The sequence below is a fragment of the Bison bison genome, unplaced genomic scaffold (assembly GCF_000754665.1).
Source record: "Bison bison bison isolate TAMUID 2011002044 unplaced genomic scaffold, Bison_UMD1.0 scf7180017864108, whole genome shotgun sequence".
In the NCBI taxonomy this organism is placed as follows: Eukaryota; Metazoa; Chordata; class Mammalia; order Artiodactyla; family Bovidae; genus Bison; species Bison bison.
The window spans coordinates 11,024,654-11,050,553 of record NW_011494680.1 but is presented as its reverse complement, the minus strand read 5'-3'; the positions used below and the strand labels follow the sequence as shown (position 1 = coordinate 11,050,553).

The following is a 25,900-nucleotide window of genomic DNA, read 5'->3' as shown; positions in this document are numbered from 1 at the left end:
CACATCCATACATGACTACTGGAAAAACCATAGCCTTGATTAGACGAACCTTTGTTGGCAAAGTAATGTCTCTGCTTTTGAATATGCTATCTAGGTTGGTCATAACTTTCCTTCCAAGGAGTGTCTTTTAATTTCATGGCTGCAGTCACCATCTGCAGTCATTTTGGAGCCCAGAAAAATAAAGTCTGACACTGTTTCCACTGTTTCCCCATCTACTTCCCATGAAGTGATGGGACCAGATACCATGATCTTCGTTTTCTGAATGTTGAGCTTTAAGCCAACTTTTTCACTCTCCACTTTCACTTTCATCAAGAGGCTTTTGAGTTCCTCTTCACTTTCTGCCATAAGGGTGGTGTCATCTGCATATCTGAGGTGATTGATATTTCTCCCGGCAATCTTGATACCAGCTTGCGTTTCTTCCAGCCCAGCTTTTCTCATGATGTACTCTGCATATAAGTTAAATAAGCAGGGTGACAATATTCAGCCTTGACGTACTCCTCTTCTTATTTGGAACCAGTCTGTTGTTCCATGTCCAGTTCTAACTGTTGCTTCCTGACCTGCATACAGATTTCTCAAGAGGCCGGTCAGGTGGTCTGGTATTCCCATCTCTTTCAGAATTTTCCACAGTTTATTGTGATCCACACAGTCAAAGGCTTTGGCATAGTCAATAAAGCAGAAAGAGATGTTTTTCTGGAACTCTCTTGCTTTTTCCATGATCCAGTGGATGTTGGCAATTTGATCTCTAGTTCCTCTGCCTTTTCTAAAAGCAGCTTGAACATCAGGAAGTTCACAGTTCACATATTGCTGAAGCCTGGCTTGGAAAATTTTGAGCATGACTTTACTAGCGTGTGAGATGAGTGCAATTGTGCAGTAGTTTGAGCGTTCTTTGGCATTGCCTCTTATTTCCAGAATATTAAAACCCCAAGAAAATGGAAAACTAGTCCTGAATGTCCACATGTAGTGTTTAGTCAGCTCACCTGTCCCGAATGGTCATGGTGATCTTCTCTCCGAAAGCCTGTTTGAGCACCTTGTGCGCCCGGTCCGAGCTCCAGCCAGCACAGTTCTCGCCATTTATCTGCAACACCTGGTCCCCAAACCGCAGGCCCACCAGGGAGGACGGAGAATTGGCCTGGACAAGCTGAACAAATATACCCTGGAGGACGGAAATCACTAAGTAAGTGCTGGAAAATCAGGAACCAGCTCTTTAGGCAGCTACTCTAGTAATTTTTTTTAAAAAAGGAAAAACTACACAAGTATTACCCCCAAGAAGGAAAGTGAAAATGCTATCAAGGCAACAGGAAGATGTGAGTGGTAATTTCTAGCTCACATCATGACTCACCTGACCAACTTCCATCACCCCCTCCACCTTGGAATAAAAAGACTAAGGAAAATAAAGGCAGATTACTATAATAAATGTAAGGTTCCATGAGTCTGATAGTATACCAAACAGGTATTATTGCACCTGATCATTATTTAGGGGGAAAAACAGTAAAGTGTTGGAAGTTTCATTTAAAGAAAGTGATAGGTTAAGGTCAGAAGTTTACCTTTTGGGCTGAATATTTCCTTTACCCACTTGCTAAATTACACATAATCACTACTATTAAACAGCCTAAAAAGGTGGGTACACAGAATACAACCCCCGTTCTTAAAAATCTACAAGGTAAATACAGAGAACTCAAGTACAGGTAACTGAGAACTAAACGGGGTCTTTTTATTCGTGTAAACTAAATTTCAGATGCTGAACACTATAAACAGGCCAAGTATAAAAGGCATGCGCCAGTAAGAGATGAAAGCAACCACAGGCTGCACCCCTCTCCATCCTGAGCTGCCTGAGACTTGGCGCTGCGCATCCTGTACTTGAGGGCGGCACCCAGCAGAGTGGCCACTGGACAAACCACTGCAAGGATAAGTGCTGCAGGGGTGGAGCTGGGGAGAGAGTGGTCTCTCTCTAGGATGGAGAGAGGGCAGTGAAGCGCGAGCTTCCCAGAGCAGCACACTCAATGAGGGTCTCACAAGAGCCACAAGTGTGCAAAGACACAACGCCCTCAGCCTCTGAGGGGCACGTGGGGCGGGGACTGGCCTCAGCCATCTTCCGCCAGGCGCCACATCTTCTACGTGCAAAGGCTGGATGCGCTGAGCTATGAGACCAAAGACCGAAAAGAAGCCCAATAACTACCTCGGAAACCCACAAATCAGGGTAAAGACTCAGCACCTCCTTAGTGATCCTAAGTGCCTCCCCAAAGAGTAACCAGGTTTCGTTTCTTCCATCTGGTAAGGTGAGAGGTAAAGTAATGTACTTTAGAAAGTCACTGTTGCCTAGAAAATGCCCCATGAAAGTCAAATTCAAGGATAGAAATAACAAACCCAAAACCACATTACAAGTCACATGATCCTCTTTTAGTTTAAAAATACTCACGACCACTGACCCCACCTATCAGTCTTAACTTGTGCACGTTACCCTATTTCAATGCCAGCATTCTTGTATGAACTATGTTACGATACACGCAGACTAGTGAACTTTATTCCAGAAAAAGGACTGAAAAAAGAAAAAAATTCATCCATGGTCATGCTCAAGTCCCAGCTCTGCCTCTTCAGAAGAGGGTAGCATCTCACGTGGAAAAGCAGATTAAAAGTAGTCCCGATCAAGGATTTACATTTTAAATTGTAACTCAGTCACGTAACAGCTAATCAGACAAGAGTACTGAAAGTGCTTACGTTGTCTACGGATTTCAGCCTGAGCCCAATCTTCCCGTCTTGATCCTTACACAAGATGACTTCCCGGATCCCTTGCTTGATCTCTGCCCTGCGGATCCCAATGTCGCCACCAGTGATAGGGGCCACCATGTGGTTCATGCTGGAAGGCCGCGCCACCACCTGCTGACAGAGACACATACAACACGTCAGTATTCGCAAACACACGCCCTGAGAAAATCCAAAATGATAACTGAATATATTCTGCTGTGGTTTCCTAAAATGTAATTTGCCAATTATTTCCTTCAGATCTGAGTTTTGCAAAAATGACCCTATTTTGTTTTTTAAAACTAATTCTGCAGGTTACTCACCCTCCCAGACACCATCTCCAGCAGACTCAATGACTCTCTGTTGCCGATGAATTCGCTGGCATTGGTTTTATGTGTACCCTGGCTTGTTTTCAACTCAAATATATTATCCTTGAACTTTATAAAGGCTGTACCTTACTTTTAAATTCACACAGCATCTTCCTGAGGGTTCTTTTATATGGCCTTATCTTCAACAATGTACTTAGCTTTTATTAAAGAGGCAAACTTCTTACCTCACAGCTCCACTACAAGGACTAAAAGTACCTGTTATTCAAGTGCTGACACACACAAGACAAATGTTATATTTCGTCCCTTTAGTAAACATCTGTGGATTAACCAACTGTATGGAGAACAGCTGTACTAGGGACTCCGTTAGGTACCAGGCCTCACATTCCTTATTTTTTTTTCTTGACCAAAATCAGTTTATTGTTTTAAGAACCAAAGACAGTGAGGGAAGAACATATTTGTTACCAAGGCATCTTAACCAGAACCTGTCATAAAAAGCTCTGGTCTGACACCTGTGATGCTCAGAGCAGCCATGATGGGGGAGAGAAACCTCAGCCGCACACACACACAGGCTGCGAGTGTCTCCTTCAGAATCACAGTCACTGGGACACCACACACACACAAGGAACCATACTACGAATCAAGCACAAACCCAGAAAATACAACTTTTGAAGAATTACAAAACTTCAATGCTTACAGCTATAAAAGCATAGAAATCAGGCAATGGGACAGAAAAAATTAAGCAAATGAATTTAGTTTAGCTGGAATACAGGACAAAAGGGAGGAGCTTTGGAGTATAACTTTTGGAAAAGAATTTTTTTCCAGCAAGTACAATTAAGTGCTTACTCAGTGTTCTTACTATGATCCATATGACCAACACATGACCACTGCCCCCTCCTGCTAAGGCCTACTATGACCACCATCTACTCTTGCCCTTCTATTTGCCCTCCACACAGCAAGCACAGAAACCCTTTTTTTAATCAATTATATCTATCATTCCCACAACTCAGACCCCCAACCCCTTACCCTGTCCACAAGGCTGCAGACTACCTGGCCTGACAGCCCTTCCAATGCCAACCCCCCAATGCATTTGCTACAACATTCTGTCTCATCTGCCCATCACCTAGGTCTTGTCTCTCAAGTCTCTCAAGTTCATTTCTGCCTGAAAGCCTTTCAAGGTCTCTGCATATACTGGCTAGTAAAGCTGAAAGTATGTACTATGGTTTCTTTACCAGAAAGTATCTGTTGAGCATCAACTGTATGAAGAGAGAAGCTTGTGGGCACACTGAAGAGAAGAGAGGGCAACAACAAGTGTCACAGACTCTCTGTCCCTTCCAAACCCACCCTATGTGGTGAGCCCTCTTCTGTCACTGGCTTTCTGGTCAGGACCCCTCAAGAGGAGGAGGTGCCAGGGCCTGCCCCTTCCTGTCTGCTTCCTGCTCCTGCCAGTACTACCTGGGGCCAGCCCTTCATGCTGCTGGCAGCAGGTGACCAGTCTCCAGATTCCAGACACTCCCAGAAGAGCCTCCGTGCAGCCCCCAGAGGCACCAGCGCCCGTCACAGGGCCCCTCCCCTGAGGCCCAGCTCACGGACTCCTCCACCATCACTGTCGCTCTGAGAACTACGACCCCCATCCTACGCGCCCCAGTTCTAGAAGCAGCTTTCTAGGTTCCGCTTTTGCTTTTTTCAGTTCTTCAACCTCTCTGATTCTTGTTATCTCTGTTAAAAAATCTAGTGTGATTTCTATTGTTCCAACTGGACCCTGACTGACGTAAGCAAGTTTCAATAAATATTTGGTGAATAAATTGAAAGCCAGGTACTGTATTAAGCATGGGGGTCATGGCAACAACAGAGACATAAAGGCTGTCTTCATGAAGTTATGCATTTACCTACGACAAGTACTATAAGGTATTATAGTCTTATAGCAATAATCTTAACACAAGACTGTGACGCACTATATTTAAGCCAAGAATTTGGGGTCAAACTATAAGAAGCTTTAAACTTAAAAAGATTATGAGCAAAAAAATGGTAACAGACCTGAATCTCAGAATGATAAAGTTAGCAGTAGCTCAGTATTCATTGATATACCAAGTTCCTGGAGGAGTTACTGGAAAAAGAGACAACTGTAACAATCTAGGTTAGAGGTAGAAACACAGGGATGGGGCCACAGCAGGCTACAATGAAGAACATGAGTATAAGAAACGCGGCAGCGGCAGAATCACTAGGTCCATAACTAAATGCAGAAGACAAAGGAGAATGTGCCAGTTAAAGGCACCTGAACCTTTAACTCCTACTCAATTAGGAAAGTGGTAACAGCGCAGAGGAAGCAGACTGTAAAAAGCAATACCAGAAGACGGTCCTGAGAGGAGATCAATGCTAAGGCTATACATTTGTGAGTCTGCCACAAAGATGGTAGCTTGTATCTCTCTGTAAAGTATGATTTTATATAATTCAGAACGAATTACATTATACATACCCCCTGACTTGGTGCTCCAGGGACCAAGGCCATATTTGCACGTATTTCTTCTTCATTTAAACTCAGGCCCATGTACTGAGAGAGCTCCGGATACAGCTTAGGATAGAGATCTAATAACAAATGAATGAGTAGAGGAAAAATATTAGTAGAATATTTTTAAAAACCATTGTTATTATGGAGTTTTACTTGTATTTTAAAAAATCATATTTATTTTATAAAATCTAGGGTGAATTTAAATTAGTAATCTAGAAAACCCCTTTCTCTGTAATGACAATTAGAAATGGAAAACAGAAAAATAAAAGTGAAAGTATGAAGACATTTTAACTGAAACCTCAGACTTCTAAATACTCAAGACTTGAAATAATTTTCCCAAGTTATCTTGCCTTTTCTTTCTCTTAAACCTATTAGGAATTTTCTACACATATCACTGATTCTCCACTTAAGAACAACTGACCAAAATGTACACTTCAAATCAGCTATGTTTTAATTCATTCAGTAAACACAGCTATAAAATGATTCTTCTACCAAAAAAAATGAACTGTGGGGGAAAAAAAAAATTAAAGCTTGTAAATTTATTTAGTGTCCTATCATTTTAAGAATACACAGCAATGAAATCTTTGAAACAGTACATTTAAATATTAACAGTATTTAACTGAACAGTAGAGTTAGACACTATTTCCAAAAGCTCTTTATGTGATTTATGGATTTTCTAAAGGAAACAATGTTATAAGCCAACAGGCCATAAAAACCTATTTAACACTCCTGTTGTATTTTTTTTTCATTTTATACTGGAGTAGAGCTGATTAACAATGTTGTAGTGGTTGCAGGTGGACAAGGGACTCGGCCATACACATACATGCATCCATTCTCCCCCAACTCCCCTCCCATTGAGACTGCCACACCTTTTGTATCTGAAGTCATATTATTTAAGAGTTCTGTCCTGAATTCCTATGAATTTAGAAGGAAAAGGAACCAGGGAGAAGGGTATGGAGTCAGAGTAGAGACTCCAGGATTTGGGAAGTTCCCCCAAAGGAGAACGCTATCAATCCCCACAGCCCTGAAAGACAGGGGAGGGGACAGTTCAGTGAGTTACATCTTTTCATAAATGAATCACTCCTAAGTCAAGGACTTACAAAGGGTGAAATTTAAGTAACAATTTTTATAAAGTCATAAACATACTTTCATAGTCACAGTTCACTTTCTTGATTAAAGGGTTGTTTTGAAATAAACATTTGTATTTTCTTACTACTAGAGCAAGACAATTTCATGCTGTATATGTTAAAAAAAAAAAAAAAATCCTGGATTCTCTATTTCAGTAAAAGAAGGCTTAACAGGTATCCCTGTTCAAGGAGAAGGAACCCAAAGAATAAACCTACTTCCATCTTGAGAGACGGGAGCAGAGGCTTCAGATAAAATCGCTGGGTTGGCAGGGTTTGCAGAAAATGCAGTCTGAGCCTAAAAAAAAAAAAAAAAAAGAATTCTAACAACACTCTATAGAGACTCACTTAAACTTCTCATATAACTTAAATCCAGTAATTAAAAAAAAACTAAAACCCTTACTTTTAATTAAGAAATTCTAATTTCAAACAATTAAGCAATATATTTTCAAAGAAAATACATATAATTAATATTTCATAATGCTACTGCAAATATTTTCACAATGCATTATGAAATGATAGTTACACTTTAGTCTAAGTGAAAGTACCTTCTTTACCTAAAGAAAAAAGCTTAACCATATTTACATTAAGTATATACCAGGAGAACACCTAAAAATTTAAATACTTAAGTTGCTAATATTTATTTTGCCATTTCAGCATATCCCAATGAAATGTTTATCTACATTTTACCAAGTATAAGAAGGTGTTCAGTCAGTCAATTCAGTCGCTCAGTTGTGTCTGACTCTTTGCGACACCATGGACTGCAGCACACCAGGCTTCCCTGTCCATCACCAACTCCCGGAGCTTACTCAAACTCATGTCCATTGAGTTGGTGATGCCATCCAACCATCTCATCCTCTGTCGTCCCCTTCTCCTCCCATCTTCAATCTTTCCTAGCACCAGGGTCTTTTCCAATGAGTCAGTTCTTCGCATCAGGTGGCCAAAGTATTGGAGTTTCAGCTTCTGCATCAGTCCTTCCAATGAATATTCAGGACTAATTTCCTTTAGGATGGACTGGTTTGATCTCCTTGATGTCCAAGGGACTCTTAAGAGTCTTCTCCAACACCATAGTTCAAAAGCATCAATTCTTTGGTGTTCAGCTTTCTTTATATTAAAACTCTCACATCCATACATGACTACTGGAAAAACCATAGCTTTGACTAGACGGACTTTTGTTGGCAAAGTAATGTTTCTGCTTTTTAATATGCTGTATAGGTTGGTCACAGCTTTTCTTCCCAGGAGCAAGTGTCTTTTAATTTCAAGGCTACAGTCATCATCTGCAGTGATTTTGGAGCCCTCCCAAAATAAGTCTGTCATGGTTTCCATTGTTTCCCCATCTATTTGCCATGAAGTGATGGGACCAGGTGCCATGATCTTAGTTTTCTGAATGTTGACTTTAAGCCAACTTTCACATTCTCCTCTTTCACGTTCATCAAGAGGCTCTTTAGTTCTTCTTCACTTTCTGCCATAAGGGTGGTGTCATCTGTATATCTGAGGTTATTGATATTTCTCCCAGCAATCTTGATTCCAGCTTGTGCTTCATCCAGTCCATTATTTCTCATGATGTACTCTGCATATAAGTTAAATAAACAGGGTGACAATATACAGTTTTTCCGTACTCCTTTCTCGATTTGGAACCAGTCTGTTATTCCATGTCCAGTTCTAACTGTTGCTTCTTGACTTGCATAAAGATTTCTCAGGAGGCAGGTCAGGTGGTCTGATATTCCTATCTCTTTAAGAATTTTCCAGTTTGTTGTGATCCACACAGTCAAAGGCTCTGGCATAGTCAATAAAGCAGAAGGAGAACTTCTGTAACTCTCTTGCTTATTCGATGATCCAACAGGTGTTGGAAATTTGATCCCTGGTTCCTCAGTCTTTTCTAAATCCAGCTTGAACATCTGGAAGTTCACGATTCACGTACTGTTGAAGCCTGGCTTGGAGAATTTTGAGCATTACGTTGCTAGCATGAGTGCAACTGTGTGGTAGTTTGAGCATTCTTTGGCATTGCCTTTCTTTGGGATTGGAATGAAAACTGACCTTTTCCAGTCCTGTGGCCACTGCTGAGTTTTCCAAATCTGCTGGCTTATTGAGTGCAGCACTTTCACAGCGTCATCTTAGGATTCAAAATAGCTCACCTGGAATTCCACCACGTCCACTAGCTTTGTTCATAACGATGTTTCCTAAGGCTCACTTGACTTTGCATTCCAGGATATCTGGCTCTAAGTGAGTCATCACACCATCCTGGTTATCTGGCTCATGGGGATTTTTTTTATATAGTTCCATACCATTTCTGTCATTTACTGTGCCTATATTGTGTACCAAGGGCATGAAATGCTCCCTTGGTAACTCAAAGGGTTACCTTTTCTTGAAGAGGTCGCTAGTCTTTCCCATTCTATTGTTTTCCTCTATTTCTTTGCATTGATCACTGAGGAAGGCTTTCTTACCTCTCAGTGCTGTTCTCTGGAACTCTGCATTCCAATGGGTGTATCATTCCTTTTCTCGTGTGCCTTTAGCTTCTTTCTTTTTTTTTAGTTCTACCAGTTTATTGCTACCAACACGTCACCCTCCACCCTCATGCACACATGCTCAGTCATGTAACCCCATGGACTGCAGCCCGCCAGGCTCCTCTGTCCATGGAATTCTTCCAGGCAAGAATACTGGAGTGGGTTGCCATTTCCTTCTCCAGGTAGCTTCTCTTCTTTTCTCAGCTATTTGTAAGGCCTCCTCAGACAACCATCTTGCCTTTTTGCACTTTTTTCCCTTGGGGATGCTCTTGATCACTGCCTCCTATACAATGTCACGAACCTCCGTCCATAGTTCTTCAGGCACTCTGTCTATCAGATCTAATCCCTTGAATCTGTTTGTCGCTTCCACTGTATAATCATAAGGGATTCGATTTAGGTGATACCTGAATGGCCTCATGGTTTTCCCTACTTTCTTCAATTTAAGTCTGAATTTTACAATAAGGAGTTCATGATCTGAGCCACAGTCAGCTCCCGGTCTCGTTTCTGCTATCTGTAATAGAGCTTCTCCATCTTTGGCTGCGAAGAATATAATCAATCTGATTTCAGTTGACCATCTGGTGAGGCCCATGTGTAGAGTTTTCTCTTGCGTTGTTGGAAGAGGGTGTTATGTTATACCAAGTATAAAAATATTACAAAGTATGCAAAATGCATACTTAATCACTGACATAACAATCATGGTAAAGTAATGTAATTTATGTGTTAAAACTTGCCAAAACTTTGAAAACATATACACTTAATACTAGTCAGGGGCAGGTATGCCAGGAGCTCCCCTCAGGGCTGCCTTCACAGCCCATGCTGTACGGACTGTTCCTTTTTCCCTTACAGATATATCTGAGCTCCTCAAGCAGACATGTCTCTACTGGCAGTTAAGTTGTAAGATCCAGATGTAAAATTTTTACTTAATCAAAAATATACTGATTAAGTGATAGGAGTTTAAACCTATACTCTTTATCACCAAGCTCTGAAACTGATGCTAAGAGCAGTCCCAAAGATGCCTGGAGAGATGGTAAGGAAGTCCACAAAAGTACTGCAAGTACATCACTCATCTGGATTCCAAATGTTCTGATATGACTTATTGAGTCATTCTTTATTACTGTTTCATAATGTCACAATCTAAATTCAAACAAAATGCAGCAAGCAAACCTTTTTAACTTTAAATATATCCACAAACTCAAAATATGCTGAATTTTGAAAATTCTCTCACCAACTATCAACTAAAAGGAGCTAGTGGCCAGTGGATTGCTTCCTGGATAAACTCTAAGGAAAAGAAAAAAAAATACTGTTCCTCACTAAAAAGAAAGGAGCTATCAAAGCCACGAAAAGACATGGGGGAACCTAAAATGCACATTACTAAGACAGTGAAACCAATCCGAAAAGGCAAATTACGGTATGAGTCCAACCCTGACATTCTAGAGGAGGAGGGAGGCCTGGACAGAGCGTGGGGACTGTGAGGGAGTGACAGTGCTCTGCGTGACACCGAACGGTGGCTCCACACCAGCACACCTTCGTCCAAGCCCACGGAGCGAGCACAAGCGTAGCTGTGGACGTGGGGAAGCAGCAGCAGGTCAGTGACTGTCACAAGTGTACCACTCTGGCGAAGATGCTGCTGGTGTAGGGCGAGAGGTGTGTGGTGTGCAGGTCAAGCGGGGGAGGGCGCACAGGGAAGGGTCACTGAGATGGAAACTGTACCTTGCATCACTTCTGCTGTGAACCTAAAACCGCTCTGAAAAACAGAATTTACTAACTTTAAAAAATTGATCCTTTTTACACTGGTCTATTATTTCTATTCTTTCATTCATTGCTCTTGTTCTTATCCAAGGAATACTGAAGTAAGCTCTCCGAACACAAAGTTACATATTTAATTATTATATAATTTGTAGTAAAAATGAAAGATGGTACAACAAAGGCTTAAGGACTATAAGCCATTTAAAAGCAGCAAAATATTCCACACTCACTTGAAATCTCAAACTAGTGAAAAAAGCAGGGGGGGGCATGTTGTTTCTACAACTACAGAAAGCATGAGAAGACACCGTACTCGTGGAGCCACCACAGTCAATCTCTGCTCACTGTGTCGGGATGCTGATGACTGTTTCTCAGTCTACTACGCACAGGCGTGGCTCCTGTTTGAGACTCACAGTGGACAGAGAGGCGCAGGGGCTGCACCATGCTCAGAGCCACAGCCTGATGGTTCCTGTGAAACACTTTACAGAATATGAATTGCCAAGTCACCGCTGCGGTGTGAAAGGAGAGATCAGAAAATAAATACTACCTTTACAGAAGCACCTCAAAAACAAAGACTCAAGTAACACTACCACAGAAAATGAAGAAAAAATAAAACAGAAGCAGTCGAAGATGTTAGTGGCTAGGCTGGGAATCTTTTTAATTCCAGCGAGAATTTAAAAACCATGTTCCCCCCTCCTTACTCTCTGTCACATCTCCAGGCAGCTAGCTTTGTGCTCAGAATATAAAAGGCTTTGAAATGGAAATATCCATACAACGAGCTGCTCCTTGAAGAGCTCAGCCTGAGGTGGACTGCAGCCGTGTTCATTTTCTGATCCAACATTTGCCAATATCAACTCTTGCCTTCTTTTTCTGCTGCTTTTGAGATAAAAAAAACCTCTGTTCAAAGTCTACGGTGGTTTAGGTTCAATTTCATAAAAACTAACAAAAAAGGACGAAAAGGAAATGAGTCATCCTCTCATATCACTTAGTGCTCAGATGTCATAGTAACAGCTTAACTGTTATACTTCAAGGTAAATATCTCAAATAAAAGCTTTTTAAAAAAGAAAGTATACTTGTTCAGATGTCCTGGGTGGAAATAAAAACCACATGAGAAAAATAATAAAATAGCAAAGAAAAAACAGATTTGAGATGACTGAATAAACCACTTAAAACTGTCAGGCATCAAAGCCTTGGCAAGCGAACAGATTTCAGAGATTTTACAAACCACCCATCAATACCCAGAGAAGGGATGAGAAATACACGCTCATGAACTCCCCCACATTCAACCAATCACTGCCAGGGGGCTAACAATTTCAGCCACACATTTGTTACTATTTTTGCTGATTTCTTTCTACCCTTAAAGAACATTTTGTCTAAAAAACACTTGTATAGTGTTCTTCTCACAAGTTTGTAATAAATATTTTATGCTAATTAATTAGGAAGTCAATCTCACGTAGAGTAAACTGAGGCCAAGATCTCTAGTAAAATGATCTTTAGGGTAAAAAACTTTGAAGTACTTTAGCAACTTATATGGAGAAGGCGATGGCACCCCACTCCAGTACTCTTGCCTGGAAAATCCCATGGACAGAGGAGCCTGGTGGGCTGCAGTCCATGAGGTGGCTAAGAGTCGGACACGACTGAGAGACTTCACTTTCCCTTTTCACTTTCATGCACTGGAGTAGGAAATGACAACCCACTCCGGTGTTCTTGCCTGGAGAATCCCAGGGACGAAGGAGCTTGGGGGGCTGCCGTCTATGGGGTCGCACAGAGTCGGACACGACTGAAGCGACTTAGCAGCAGCAACAGCAACTTGTAACAGAAAAGAATTTCATCACATTTATCATATCAAAAAGATTTCCAGAATAAAGTGTAACACGGAGTTTAATTTATCTTGTCAAATTAGAAAAACAAATAACAGCTGAAGAAATTCAGAAATAAGAGTTTATAAAAGACCAAGTTGAAAGTAAACTGGAAACAGGATGGTTCACTAAACACTACAATTATCTCCAGTTAAAACCAGTAACGAAAATTCACAGAACAGTGAGACTTGATCCCAATCCCAAACTTTCTTAAGCAGAAGAAACTATCTTACAAAGCTAATACTCAAAGGAGTACAAAAATGCCTGACTTAATGAGTGTTAGAATCACTGTACTGTCTTACATAGCCACTTGGAGCAGGACTCTCTGTTGCTGTAGCAGAGACTGTCTGCTGCTTACGTTTAAAAGACACATATGCACCACATAGATACACACAGACCTAATGTCCTTGACTGAAATATGCTACTTGCATTAATTTTTTGATAAAATTGTTATTAAAAAGCAATGGCATAAATTATAGTTCTTATTAGAATAAACACACGTATATAAAGTTGACATAGAGATTCCATGTGTCATGGAAAAGACAAAACTTTCTAAAAGTAACCAAAAAAAAAAAAAAAAAAATCCATAGGATTCATTCTCTTAATCCGTAAAATAAAAGGCTAGTGCTACATAATAGTGTCCCCTTTCTACTTCTAACATCCTCTTTCTCCAAGTGTACAATTTAGTGGTATTAAGTATATTCATATTACTTCTCTATTACTAACATTCTAATTGTATGATTAACAATTTTATGCATCTGAAAAAAAAAAAAAAAGACACATTGCTCGGCTTTCACTGAGCTCTTCTTACACTCCTCCTCCTCCTAAAACAGTACGTGCCGCCCCGTTTCGATAATGTTTAACTTTGGAGAAGACAATTACTTCAAAGACTGGTCATCCCTGAAAACCCAACAGTACACATACTAATTTTAAACAAGACAAATTTTAAAATGTACTTAAATTAAAACTAGTCATGAAACCAAGTTATTTCCGAAGCGTCTTAAGTCCCATTTCAAAGAAAAAATATCTCGCACCCATTAATTCACAGTGAAATGAAGAAATCTCTAGTTTTCTAACGTTCTAGTTAGAAAAACTGAGTTTATACAGTGTAAATTGAACAAATACATCTGCTATTTAAGTTTCTCACTTCACTTCACCTATAATCAGAATGTATGGCAGAGGACATGGAAGAAGAAAAGTATTTAAAACATACCTGAATCACCTTGTCTACCTTCAGGTCTTCAAGAGATGGGTACAGAGACATTTTTGCAGGATTTTTCTAAAGAAAAACAACAAAAAATGTCTATGATTCAGACTTCATTGAAATTTAAATAGTGCATGGAGCCAGCAGCATACACATAAACATATGTAAGTCGTTTAACACAAGATTTAAATTGCAAAACAAAAGAGTATGACCATCTAGCTATACTAAAAATTGCTGACTGATGGTTGCCAACTACCTTTCTCTCGAGCTATATCCATTACAAATGTGAAACTTCCCTGAATACAAGTCCCTTCATTTCTATAGTTTAGAAAATCAAAGAACAATTATGTGACTCATCTAGTTTACAAGAACAAGGGCTTAGCAACTGAGAGAGAATTATATCCTTCTAACAAAAATCTAAAACAGCTGATACATGTTATCTATGTACAAAACCTCATTATTACAAAAAAAAATATATACACACACATTACATAAGTATATATATAAAATAATATACACCATAGGAGACATGAATGAAATGGAGGAATAAAAGGGAAAGGAATTTTTATATTCTAAACACTCCTATATTGTTCAACAGCTTTTAGTGACCATGAATTGCTTTTTGTAGTGATTTAAAACAAAATTCTCAAAGTATTACAGGCATACATACTCCAAAACTTTGTTTAGGTATTTTGAGATGAATACTTCCTTGAAGCCCAACAAAACAGAACATGTTCTAAATTGATATAGGGGTTGATACTCTGACTGCCTCCCAATGAAAACCCACCCACGACTGGCTGCTCTGTGAAGATGGAGACAGGCCCTTTAAATGCTGCTCTTCTCCAGCTGGGAAGATGCTAAGCTTTGTCAATGGGGAAGCTGGAGGTACGGTGAGGAGAAAAGGGTGTTTTCTCCCAACTTGCAGTGTCCTCCTCCAGCCAGGCCACTGCAGGGAGCAGCAGCGACAGTCCCCAGCACTGCTGAGCAGGCTCCCAGCACGGGGGCAGCAACAAGGCACTCCCCATGCCCTTCCCCACTCACTTCTGGGATCCAGTCAGTCGATGATGTTTTGGATGACTTTTCACTTTCTAACTTATGAATAATGCGGCTAATAAGGCTAACAAGCATTTACACCCCAGTTTTTACATAAACATATAATGTTCAACTGTCTTCAGACACAGCTAAGAGTAGAACTGCTAGGTTATATGGTGACTCTGTATTTAACTTTTTGAGGAACTGGTTTCTGAAGTGACTGCACTATTTCACATTCCCACCAACAGGTGTGAGGATTCCAATTTTTCCCTAACTTGGCCACTACAATACCGTTGTCCCTCGGTCTCTGCGGGGCACTAGTTCTAAAAGTCTCCCCTGCATACATGGAAGTCTGTAGATGCTCAAGTCCCTTATATAAAAGGGCTCATACACACTTGCTATTGTCGGTCTTTTCAATTACAGCGGTCCGAGTGGATGTGCAGCAGCACTTCACTGTAGATTTGACTCCTAATTCCTTAATAACTAAGGATTTTCATGAACCTAGATGGCCAATCTGTATCTTCTCTGAAGAAACATCTATTTAAATCCTTTGCCTATGTATTCCTTTTTCTTGCCTAACCGCCCTGGAATAGAACCTCCAATAAAACGCTGAAGAGAAGTAGCATGATACAGTTTTGAAGAGGAGAATAGGGCCTCGGTTTGTGAATAAAATGCAAATTCTTAAAAAAGCACAATCAAATACGTCTTAACCCTATTAATCCAGGAAAACAAAAGTTACCTTTTGTGTCTCCAAAGATCAGTTCTCTAGAAGTTTTCTCCTTTATCACATTTTATTGACACTTTCCACCCATGTATCAACATCATAAACAAAACCATTCTAAATTCACTGAGACTAATGCTGACTAGCAATCCAGGTGTTAGTTCTATTCTTGGTTCTGCCACTGGTCAGGGTCTGCCACTGGTCACCTACAAGATCCTTTTTTTTTTTTTCCCCCATCAAAAATGAACTGGATGAATGGTTTAAAACTCAGAGTAGTTTTCTAAAATTTTTTTCCCCACAGACGCTTTTCTTCAAATATTAACTGACGTTGTTTGAACAGCTTTGAGGTCACTCATTACTCCCCTTCCCACCAACACACACATTCAGGCCTAGAAAAGATACAGCATCTTTTAAAACAGCAGCAAGTATCACCCCAACTTACACTCTTTAAAAAGTCAGTTTAAGTAAGCTGACCTTAAATCTCACTATTCTTATAAAATACAAAGGATTCCTCAATCATTTTACCTGAAACGATTTTTGTGGTCTCATCTCATCCAATTTCACTCCAAGCATTACGTGCTTCTGTGCCTCGGGATCTTTGTAAAAGCTTTGTCTTCTCCCTGGAATGTCCTTCCAGGGCTTTTCCATCACAATCTTAGTCAAGAGCCCCTTCTGTGAGGTCACCTTTGATGACCTTAGTCTGATATTTCTCTCAGTTCAGCAGTTTCCCTCTGCCTTTCAGTATAGCTATTTTATGTTTAACTCTGGCTATTTGAGATCAAGGACCACATTTGTCTAACACAATGTCTTATTCTGACAGAAAACAAATGTTTATTAAATATTTTAGACAATATCATCAAAATAAGGGAGAGCAAAATAATTGTCTTGTAAGTCTACTCCTTCATTGGGTTTTTGGGTTTGTTTCTTTTTTTTTTTTGCCATGCAGCTTATAGGATCTCAGTTCCCCAACCAGGGACTGAACCTGGGCCATGGCCATGAAAATCCAGGATCCCAACCACCAGGCCACCAGGGAATTCCCAACAAGTCCACTACTTTGCGGAGAAGGCAATGGCACCCCACTCCAGTACTCTGGCCTGGAAAAACCCATGGATGGAGGAGCCTGGTAGGCTATAGTCCATGGGGTCGCCAAGAGTCGGACACAACTGAGCGACTTCACTTGCACTTTTCACTTTTATGCATTGGAGAAAGAAATGGCAACCCACTCCAGTGTTCTTGCCTGGAGAATCCCAGGGACGGGGGAGCCTGGTGGGCTTCTGTCTATGGGGTTGCACAGAGCTGGACACGACTGAAGCAACTTACCAGCAGCAGCCACTACTTTGAACAACACTATTAACAGCTTTCCATGAGAACAATAAATTCTTGCATTATTTCTGAATCACTTGTATGGTGTATTTAAATCTTTGACCTAATGCGAAGTGTGAAAAACACTCAGACCTCTGTGAAGAACCACAAAGCTACTGGATATCCTTTCAATTATGGTTGGAATTTCAGAATGACCACTAATGAGATTTAAGAGGATTCTGAAAATACCTGCATTACATCAGTGTCAAAATTCTCACTTCACTCTCACTTAGGACTCGATCAGATAAACACTACACTGTAGCAAGTGAAGAAAGGAGTCTCGGTCCAGGCCTTCCCTTCAGCTGCCTGGAGAACCAGGAGGAGGGGAGCTTAGCTCTCAGTGCTCCAGGCCCTCTGCATCTACTCCAGTCACCACATTCCTCACTGTGACAGCATGGCTTCACTGGTCTAACTCCTGGAAAGAACTGGTGCTCCTCACTGACCCCAGCCCAGATCTGGCTCGCTCTACGCTTTCTGCAGCCTCCCTGAATCTCTCCATGCCTTGTTCAAGGCCTCTGTACCCCTGTGCATCCCACTGCCGTTGTTCAGTCGTGTCCAACTCTTTACAACCCCATGGACTGCAGCACGCCAGGCTTCCCTGTCCTTCACCATCTCCCAGAGTTTGCTCAAACTCATGTCCATTGAATCGGTGATGCCATCTAACCATCTCATCTTCTGTCGTCCCCTTCTCCTGCCTTCAATCTTTCCCAGCATCAAGGTCTTTTCCAATGAGCCGGCTCTTCACATCAGGTGGCCAAAGTATTGGAGCTTCAGCATCAGCCCTTCCAATGAATACTGAGTGTTGATTTCCTTTAGGATTGACTGGTTTGATTTTCTTGCTGTCCAAGGGACTCTCAAGACGGTCTTCTCCAGCACTGGCCCCCAATTTGGATTCTACTAAGAAGCTTCTCAATGCTTGGAACAGTCTCAGGGTTTTTCCAGAACATCTAAAGACAAATAATACTTGAGGATTCTGCCTCAGCATTAAGATTTCTGACCTCTACCTCCTCAGGGCAATGTTGCAGTAACTTCCTTTAAATATGCACACAGACCAAAGACCTCAAGGACTCAAATACCGTAGCGGTTTATCTGTGAATATCTTTCTAGCTGCGATGCTTTGATTCTTGAAGTAGGAAACCTGCTGGTAAAGTCATCTAGTTAGTATCACCTGAAATGGCAGTACTCATCATTTTCTGAGTTACTGACTCATTCCTTCCCTCAAACCACCCACTAAACTGGTCTCCCCTTTGACTCCCCATGCAGGCAGTCCGGGTTCAATGCCTGGTCAGGACACTAGATTCCACAAGCAGCAACTAAAACATCCTGAGTGCTGCAACTAAGACCCAGCACAGCCAAATAAATAAAAATAAATTTTTTAAAACCATGCGATCATTTAAAAGTTAAAACAATACTTATCTACTTGTTTAGTCTTAAGGTTTTTTTTTTTTTTTTTTTAAGAAATCTTAGGATGATGGAAATTCAGGATTGCAGAACCAGTTATTAAAAAAAAACAACAGCACAACACATCAGGTGCTCTGGTTTTTGTAGCTGCCACCAGGGATGCCTCCTGATAGCCAGGCTCTGATGGTCAGCAAGACGTCCGTTCATGGGTCCCACAGGACTGCAAGTGCTCCTACGGATGAGGAGCAGGCAACTGGGCTAGAGAGCGGCTGTCATGACGGACACCTGGGAGGGACTGAACCCATATGACACACTCACCCCAAAGGCAGCTTCAGGTATCCAGGGAGACCCTAACTGAGTGCCCCATCACTGACAAGCCAAGAGTGGGCTGTGTCTGTTGAGGAGGACAACAGGGCTTTCACTTGGTCCTGGTCGCACCCAGGTGCGACCCTGTGATGGTCTAACTGTGAAACCCATTTCAAGTTGGTGCCCCATCAGCTGGCCTACTGAGAAAACAGTTCTTCACAGGTTCTCTCCAGGGCACAGTGTAAAGACAGCAGACTGAATACACCCCAGACTCTCTAGAAGAGATCTATTACCTTATCTTCATAGCTGGGGCCTGAAGAGCAAGCAGGCTTCTAATTAAACATACACCCAGGGGCTATAATTCTCTCCAAAGACTGGAAGGGCCAGCAGGCCCCATCTCTTCACCCCCCTCTGCCCCATCTGTGGTAGCCAGTGTCTCTGAGAAAGGACCCAGTGCCAAGGTAGTCACCTATAGGGAACATCCCGGGACAGCCTCGCTCCGGAAGTCAGCAGGGCTTGTCTTCCTCAGCTCAACAGGACTGCAGCAAACAGACACAGGAAACTGGCTCTCCTGCCAGGCTCAGTGTAGAGGGAACATTTGTATACTTTACAAGCTGCTGCCTGAGGGTCTGGGTCTGGCTTCACACCAGCCTGAATTTAGGTGCTGACTGGGATCCTCCCCTTTGGGCCAGTGACAGACCCGGGCACAGCCTCAGCTACTGAGAGCCAAAAGCAATACAGTAGGCTGCTTGGAAAATTAAAAAGGTATGAGATACAACAAGGTACAAGTGCAGGGCTGAATGAGAAAGCTCATCTCCTATGAGACTAGTCATTCAGGATCAGATGGGGTGCCTGTTTTATCTAAAAAAGGGTGTCAAGAAAAATGAAGAAACAAAAGAACAGAATCCAAACAAAAGACCAAGATAAAGCCTCAATAAAAAAAATTGGGCTTCCCAGATGGCACTACTGGTAAAGAACCTGCCTGCCAATGTAGGAGACGTAAGAAACATGGGTTTGATCCCTGGGTCAGGAAGATCCCCTGGAGGAGGGCACGGCAACCCACTCCAGTATTCTTGCCTGGAAAATCCCATGGACAGAGGAGCCTGGCAGGCTGCAGTCCATGAGGTTGCAAAGAGTCAGACATGACTGAGGGGACTTAGTACACACAAGCGATTTACCCGATAAGGTTTTAAGTTACAATAGAGGCTAAGTTCAGGAGAACAACATATGAACAAAGTAAGAATTTCAAAAGATACAGAAAATGTAAGCAAGCAGAAATCTTAAAACTAAAAAATATGAAAACTGAAAAAATATGACAGAGGGTTCACCAGCAGACTAGAGGAAGCAGAATGCAGGAAGAAACTAACTTGAAGAAGAGAAGAAACAAACCAGTAGACAGGGCGGTGCAAGTCAGAGCAGCAGAAAGAAAAAAGGATGAAAACAGCTTAAAGGACTTAGAGACACCACCATGCTACCAACATTCGCATGGTAAGGGTCTCTGAAGGAAAAGAGGTAACTAATTTGAAGAAACAATGGCTGTAAGTTTCCCTAACTGGAGGAAGGAAACAGACACTCAGATCCAGGAAGCTCAGGGAGTTCCAAAAAGAGATGAAGACACCCACACCATGACATGTTATAACTCAAACGTCAAGACGAGGAAAGACTCTTAAAAACTCACAAGAGAACAACTTGTTATGCACAAGAGAACCCCCAAAAGACTAAGCAGTTCTTCAGCAGAAACTCTAGGACAGAAGGGACTAACAGCTGAAAGAATACTCCACCCTGAAAGTCCTTCAGATTTGGAGGTGAGGTAAAGAATTTCCCAGACAAGCGAATACTGGAGTTTATCACCACTAGCCCAACCTCAAGAGAAATTTTAGAGATTTAAGTTGAAACAAAAAGGTGCTAATTAGTAACAGGAAAACACAGTTTAAATCCCAATGGTAAAAGTAAATATAGAAAATTTAGAATAGCCTAAAGCTATAAAGATGGTGGACTAATTACTTATAAAGCTAGAATAATCATTGAAGACAAAAAATCAAACATCTGTAACTACACTCATTTGTTAAGGGCTACACAGATAAAAGGATGTAAACTGTAACATCAAAAGCATAAAAAGGGTAGGGGGGTATAAAATGCAATGACAAGAATCCCACCTTGCCACTTTTACTCAATACACTACTAGACGTCCTAGCCAGAACAACTAGGTAAGCAAAAGTTAGAAAAGGCACCCTTCCAAAAGGAAGGGAAGAAGTAAAACACTTACTATTTACAGGTAACACATTATAAATATGAAGAAAACCTAAGATTCACCAAAAACTATTAGAATTAATAAAATCAGTAAAGCTGCAAGATACAAAATCATACACAAAACTGTTGCATTTCTATACACTAAAAATACACTATCAGAAAGAGAAATTAAGAAAATTCCACTTACAATTGCATCAAACAGAGGTATCAATTTAAATAAGGAGCTGAAAGACCTGTACACTGAATCCAATTAAAAACTGGGCAGAGGAGCTGGACAGACATTTTCACAAAGACAGCCAGCCAACAGGAAAAGGTGTTCAACACCATCAGGGAAATGCAAATCAAAACCACAACGAGGTATCACCTCACAGCACAGGAAACAATTGAAATGTTCTATAGAAAAGTAGCCCAGAGTACTACCATAGTAAAAAACCTGCTTAAGGTTCTCAAACATCGTGTCTTAAGGCTAGTGCAGAGAAAAAGAGTAAGCTGAGCAGTCAGGCAATAAAAGGGAAATTTATTAGAGGAAAAAGAGAGGGTGACTGGCTCTTATGGAGAACCAGTGTCCTCCCTTTCTGATGGGGTCCTTCTTATACCCCACCAATGAAAAATTCTCTGAAGGGATGGTTAATTTTTAGCCTGTAGTTGAGTCCTGTGGTCACGCAGCTGAAGGTCTGGAATCTGGTGGTCTCACAGCTTTGAGAAGACAGGGGCCAGTGAGAAAACAAAATGCCATTTGGGCAATTTGGTCAGTCTCGCAGATCACCGTGATTTTATTCTTCATTTGTGAGGCAGACATAATGAGCCATCTTATCAATTAGACCCCATGTGAGCCCTAGCATCTTCAATTTTTAAGTCCATAAGGATAATCTGGAAATCTTGTTAATAACAGAAATTGAGTCCTAGACCCAGAAACTGAAACATAAGTCTGAAACAGAGTCCAGAAATCTGCCCCTTAACCCTCTTGTGCTGCTTCTAAGTCACTTCAGTCGTGTCCGACTCTGTGTGACCCCATAGACGGCAGCCCACCAGGCTCCCCCGTCCCTAGGATTCTCCAGGCAAGAACACTGGAGTGGGTTGCCATTTCCTTCTCCAATGCATGAAAGTGAAAAGTGAAAGTGAAGTCGCTCAGTCGTGTCCGACCCTCAGCGACCCCATGGACCGCAGCCCAGCAGGCTCCTCCATCCATGGGATTTTCCAGGCAAGAGTACTGGAGTGGGGTGCCATTGCCTTCTCTGTTAATCCTCTGTATCAGGGTCCAAGGGATACAATTTAAAATTAAGATTTTTTTTCTCAGAAGTTCTACTTCAAAACTTTCATTCTTTCTTAGGAATAAGGGAAGGAGGAAGGAATTGGCACCTACCTACTCAAGGCTACGAGACCATTGGATTCCAGACCTCCAGCTACATGATTACAGGACTCAGCAACAGGCTAAAAATTAACTATCCCTTCAGAGAATTTTTCAATGGCGGGGTGTAAGAAGACCCCATTAGAAAGGGAGGACACTGGATCTCCTTAAAGGCCAGTCACCCTCTCGTTTTCCCTCTAATAAATTTCCTTCTCTTGCCTGACTGCCCGGCTCACTCTTTTTCTCCACATGCGCCTTACAATAGCAAGGTAGAGAAATTTTTGAAACTGCTGCACTGATTATTCTAATTGATGTTTATAAAAGTATAAGTGAAAATTCTCTGAAAATAGAGAAATGGACAGTCATCGCCACAAAATTTCACACACAAAAATTCTCTGCAAATATAAATTGTCATCCCCACAAAAAATATTGCTTTTTGACAACACAGGTACAAAAGTTACCAGACAGTAATGTTAGAACCTATTAGAGATGAATATGAAATCTAAAACCAGTAATGTAAAAGTTTTGATAACCAACTGCAGGAAGAATTAAACGCACTAGTAAGCTGTATTAGAAATGTGACTGAAATCTGGAAGAGTATAAAATGGGTTATCTCTCAACTTTATGGATGACATCTGATGAGCGATCAGTTGTCCTCAAAGACAATGCCTGTTTCATCTACATATACCTTTAAATGCTACAAAAATTTAGAATAAGATTTTGGGGTTCTTATGTTCAAGTTGATTCATACAATGAATCATACAATCATACATTCCAGACGACTCCAGATGGTGTCAAGGAACACACTTTGATGCAAAGTCTTCCACAGCTATGTTTCTAAACCTGGCAAATCACCAAATCACAAGTATTTGAGCACTAGTTAAAAATACAGACACAGATTGCATGAAACGGCTTAGGAATTTAGGAATTCTTTCAATAAATATCCAGGGAGATTGTTATGATAAGCCATTGAGAAATATGGTCATATGACATCTACTCTAAATAGAATAACATTTTTTTACCCATTTCCCACCCATTGAACAGACAAAAATACAAAGTTTGACAATGCTCTCTGGTAATGAGGCTTTGAGAAACACATATATTACTGATATAAGTGTAAAGTAGTACAATTTCCATAAAAAGTGAGTTGCAGTATCTACCAAAACTGTAAATGCAGATACTCTCCAACCCACAAATACCATTTCAGGTTTTAGTCTATAAATATATCTACATACAAAAAGCAACATATGTAGAATTTTATTCACTGAAGTACCAACTATAATAGCAAAATTCTTGAAACAAAAGAGGAAGTACTAAACAGACAAGATAGTGAAAGAGATCCAAAATATTATCACTACCTGGAAAAAATACAGCACCATTTAGGCCAGTATATAAAGCACGCTCAAATTTGTGATAAAATAAGGGGGAAATAAACAACCAGAAAAGAAAACACAAACTAAACCCAAAGCTAGCAGAAGTAAGCAGCTGAGATGAGAACAGAAACAAATGAAATAGAGAACAGAAAAAATAAATTAAAATTACTGAAACCTAAATTTGGTTCTACAAAAAGATCAACAAAATTGACAAACCTTTAGCTAAATGGACTAAGGAAAAAAAAAAGAAATATATGCTAAAATGAAAGTGGGAATATTATCACTGTTTCTACAGAAATAAAACAGACTATATGAAAAGTGCACTATGAACAAATGGACACTAAAAAACTGAATAACCTAGATGAAATGGACAAATTCCTAAAACACAAAACCTATTAAGACTCACAAGGAAACAGAAAATCTGAATAGGCCCAGTAACTAGTGAAGAGATTGAATCAGTAGTCAAGTCTCTCAAGAAAGAAAAACCCTGGATCTGATGGCGTCTTTGGTGAACTCTACTAAATATATAAAAGAGAACTATACCAATCCTCAAAATTTTGCTAACAGTTGAAAAAGGAACACTTTCATTCTATGAGGACAGTATTACCCTGATACCAAAGCCAGACAACTACAAACCAATATCCCTTATGAACACTGATGCGATCCTCACCAAAATACTAATGAACAGAACAGCATATTAAACAGATTAGACACTTCTTAACAAATGGGGTTCATTATTGGGAGAGAAAGTTAGTTCAACATATAAGAACTGTTCAAAGCAATACATCATATCAACAAAATGAAGTGGAAAAAAACACAATCATCTCATTGATATATAAAAAGCACTTGACAAAATTCAGCACCTTTTATAATAAAGACACAAAAGGCACAGGAGGAAGCAAAGGCCACATAATGAAAGCCATATAATGCAAAACCCATGGCAAACGTTATACTTAAAGGTGAAAGACTAATTATTTTTCCTCTGGGATCATGAACAAGGCAAGAATGCCCACTCTCAACACTACTCTTCCACACATAGTACTGGAAGTTCTAGCCAAAGCAGTTAGGTTAAGAAAAAGAAATAAAGGATATCCAGATTAGAAAAGAAGTAAGTGTTAAGTGTTAGTCGCTCAGTCGTGCCCGACTCTTTGTGACCCCATGGACTGCAGCCCACCAGGCTCCTGTGTCCATGAGACTTTCCAGGCAAGGATACTGGAGTAGGTTCCCATTTCCTTCTCTGAAAAGAAGTAAAATTATCTACATTTTCAGATATGACCTTATATGCTTAGAGTTTAGCAAACCTTAACAACTTCACAAAAAAGCATTAGAACTAATAAATTCACCAATGGAACAGGATAGTCAGGGCACAAAAAACAATTGCAATTCTACACATAAATAGTGAACAATCAGGAAAAAACACAAAGACAATTCCATTTTCAAGAGCATCAAAAATAATAAACTACTTAGGAATTTATTCAATCAAGGAAGTAAAAAACTTGTACAATGGAAACCACAAAACACTGCTAAAAGAAATTAAAAACAAACGTAGAAACAAAACTGGAGAACTCGCATGTCCTGATTTCAAAACTTACTATAAAGCTATGGTATTGAAAATGGTATAGTATTGGCACAAAGACAAACACAGACAAATGGAAGAGACAGCCTAAAATAAACCCTCATATACATGGTCAAATCATCTCTGACAAGGGTCTAAAGACCATTCAATGGAAAAAGACCATCTTTACAACAAATGGCACTGGGAAAATTGGATAACCACACACAGAAGAATGATGATGGACCCTTATCTAACACCATATAAATATATATGCGTGTGTATACTTTGTGTGGATCACAATAAACTGTGGAAAATTCTGAAAGAGATGGGAATACCAGACCACCTGACCTGCCTCTTGAGAAATTTGTATGCAGGTCAGGAAGCAACAGTTAGAACTGAACATGGAACAACAGACTGGTTCCAAATAGGAAAAGGAGTACGTCAAGGCTGTATATTGTCACCCTGCTTATTTAACTTATATGCAGAGTACATCATGAGAAACGCTGGACTGGAAGAAACACAAGCTGGAATCAAGATTGCCGGG

At 40.5% G+C, this 25,900-nt stretch overlaps 1 protein-coding gene across 2 annotated transcripts in view; it reads right to left on the bottom strand.

Moving 5' to 3' along the window:
• The window catches only part of SDCBP (syndecan binding protein (syntenin)), a 34,594-nt gene that overhangs the window by 4,602 nt on the left and 4,092 nt on the right, over positions 1–25,900 (bottom strand). Inside the window, exons 2-6 of one of the 2 annotated variants that reach the window (XM_010838984.1) lie at positions 14,018–14,083; positions 6,918–6,996; positions 5,542–5,651; positions 2,716–2,877; positions 978–1,153 (exon numbers count right to left, since the gene is read on the bottom strand). In XM_010838984.1, the coding sequence (XP_010837286.1) occupies positions 978–1,153; positions 2,716–2,877; positions 5,542–5,651; positions 6,918–6,996; positions 14,018–14,068 (578 nt within the window). In that variant the 5' untranslated portion in view covers positions 14,069–14,083. The remainder of the gene's footprint in view (positions 1–977; positions 1,154–2,715; positions 2,878–5,541; positions 5,652–6,917; positions 6,997–14,017; positions 14,084–25,900) is intronic. The other variant, XM_010838985.1, reaches the window with a different exon arrangement.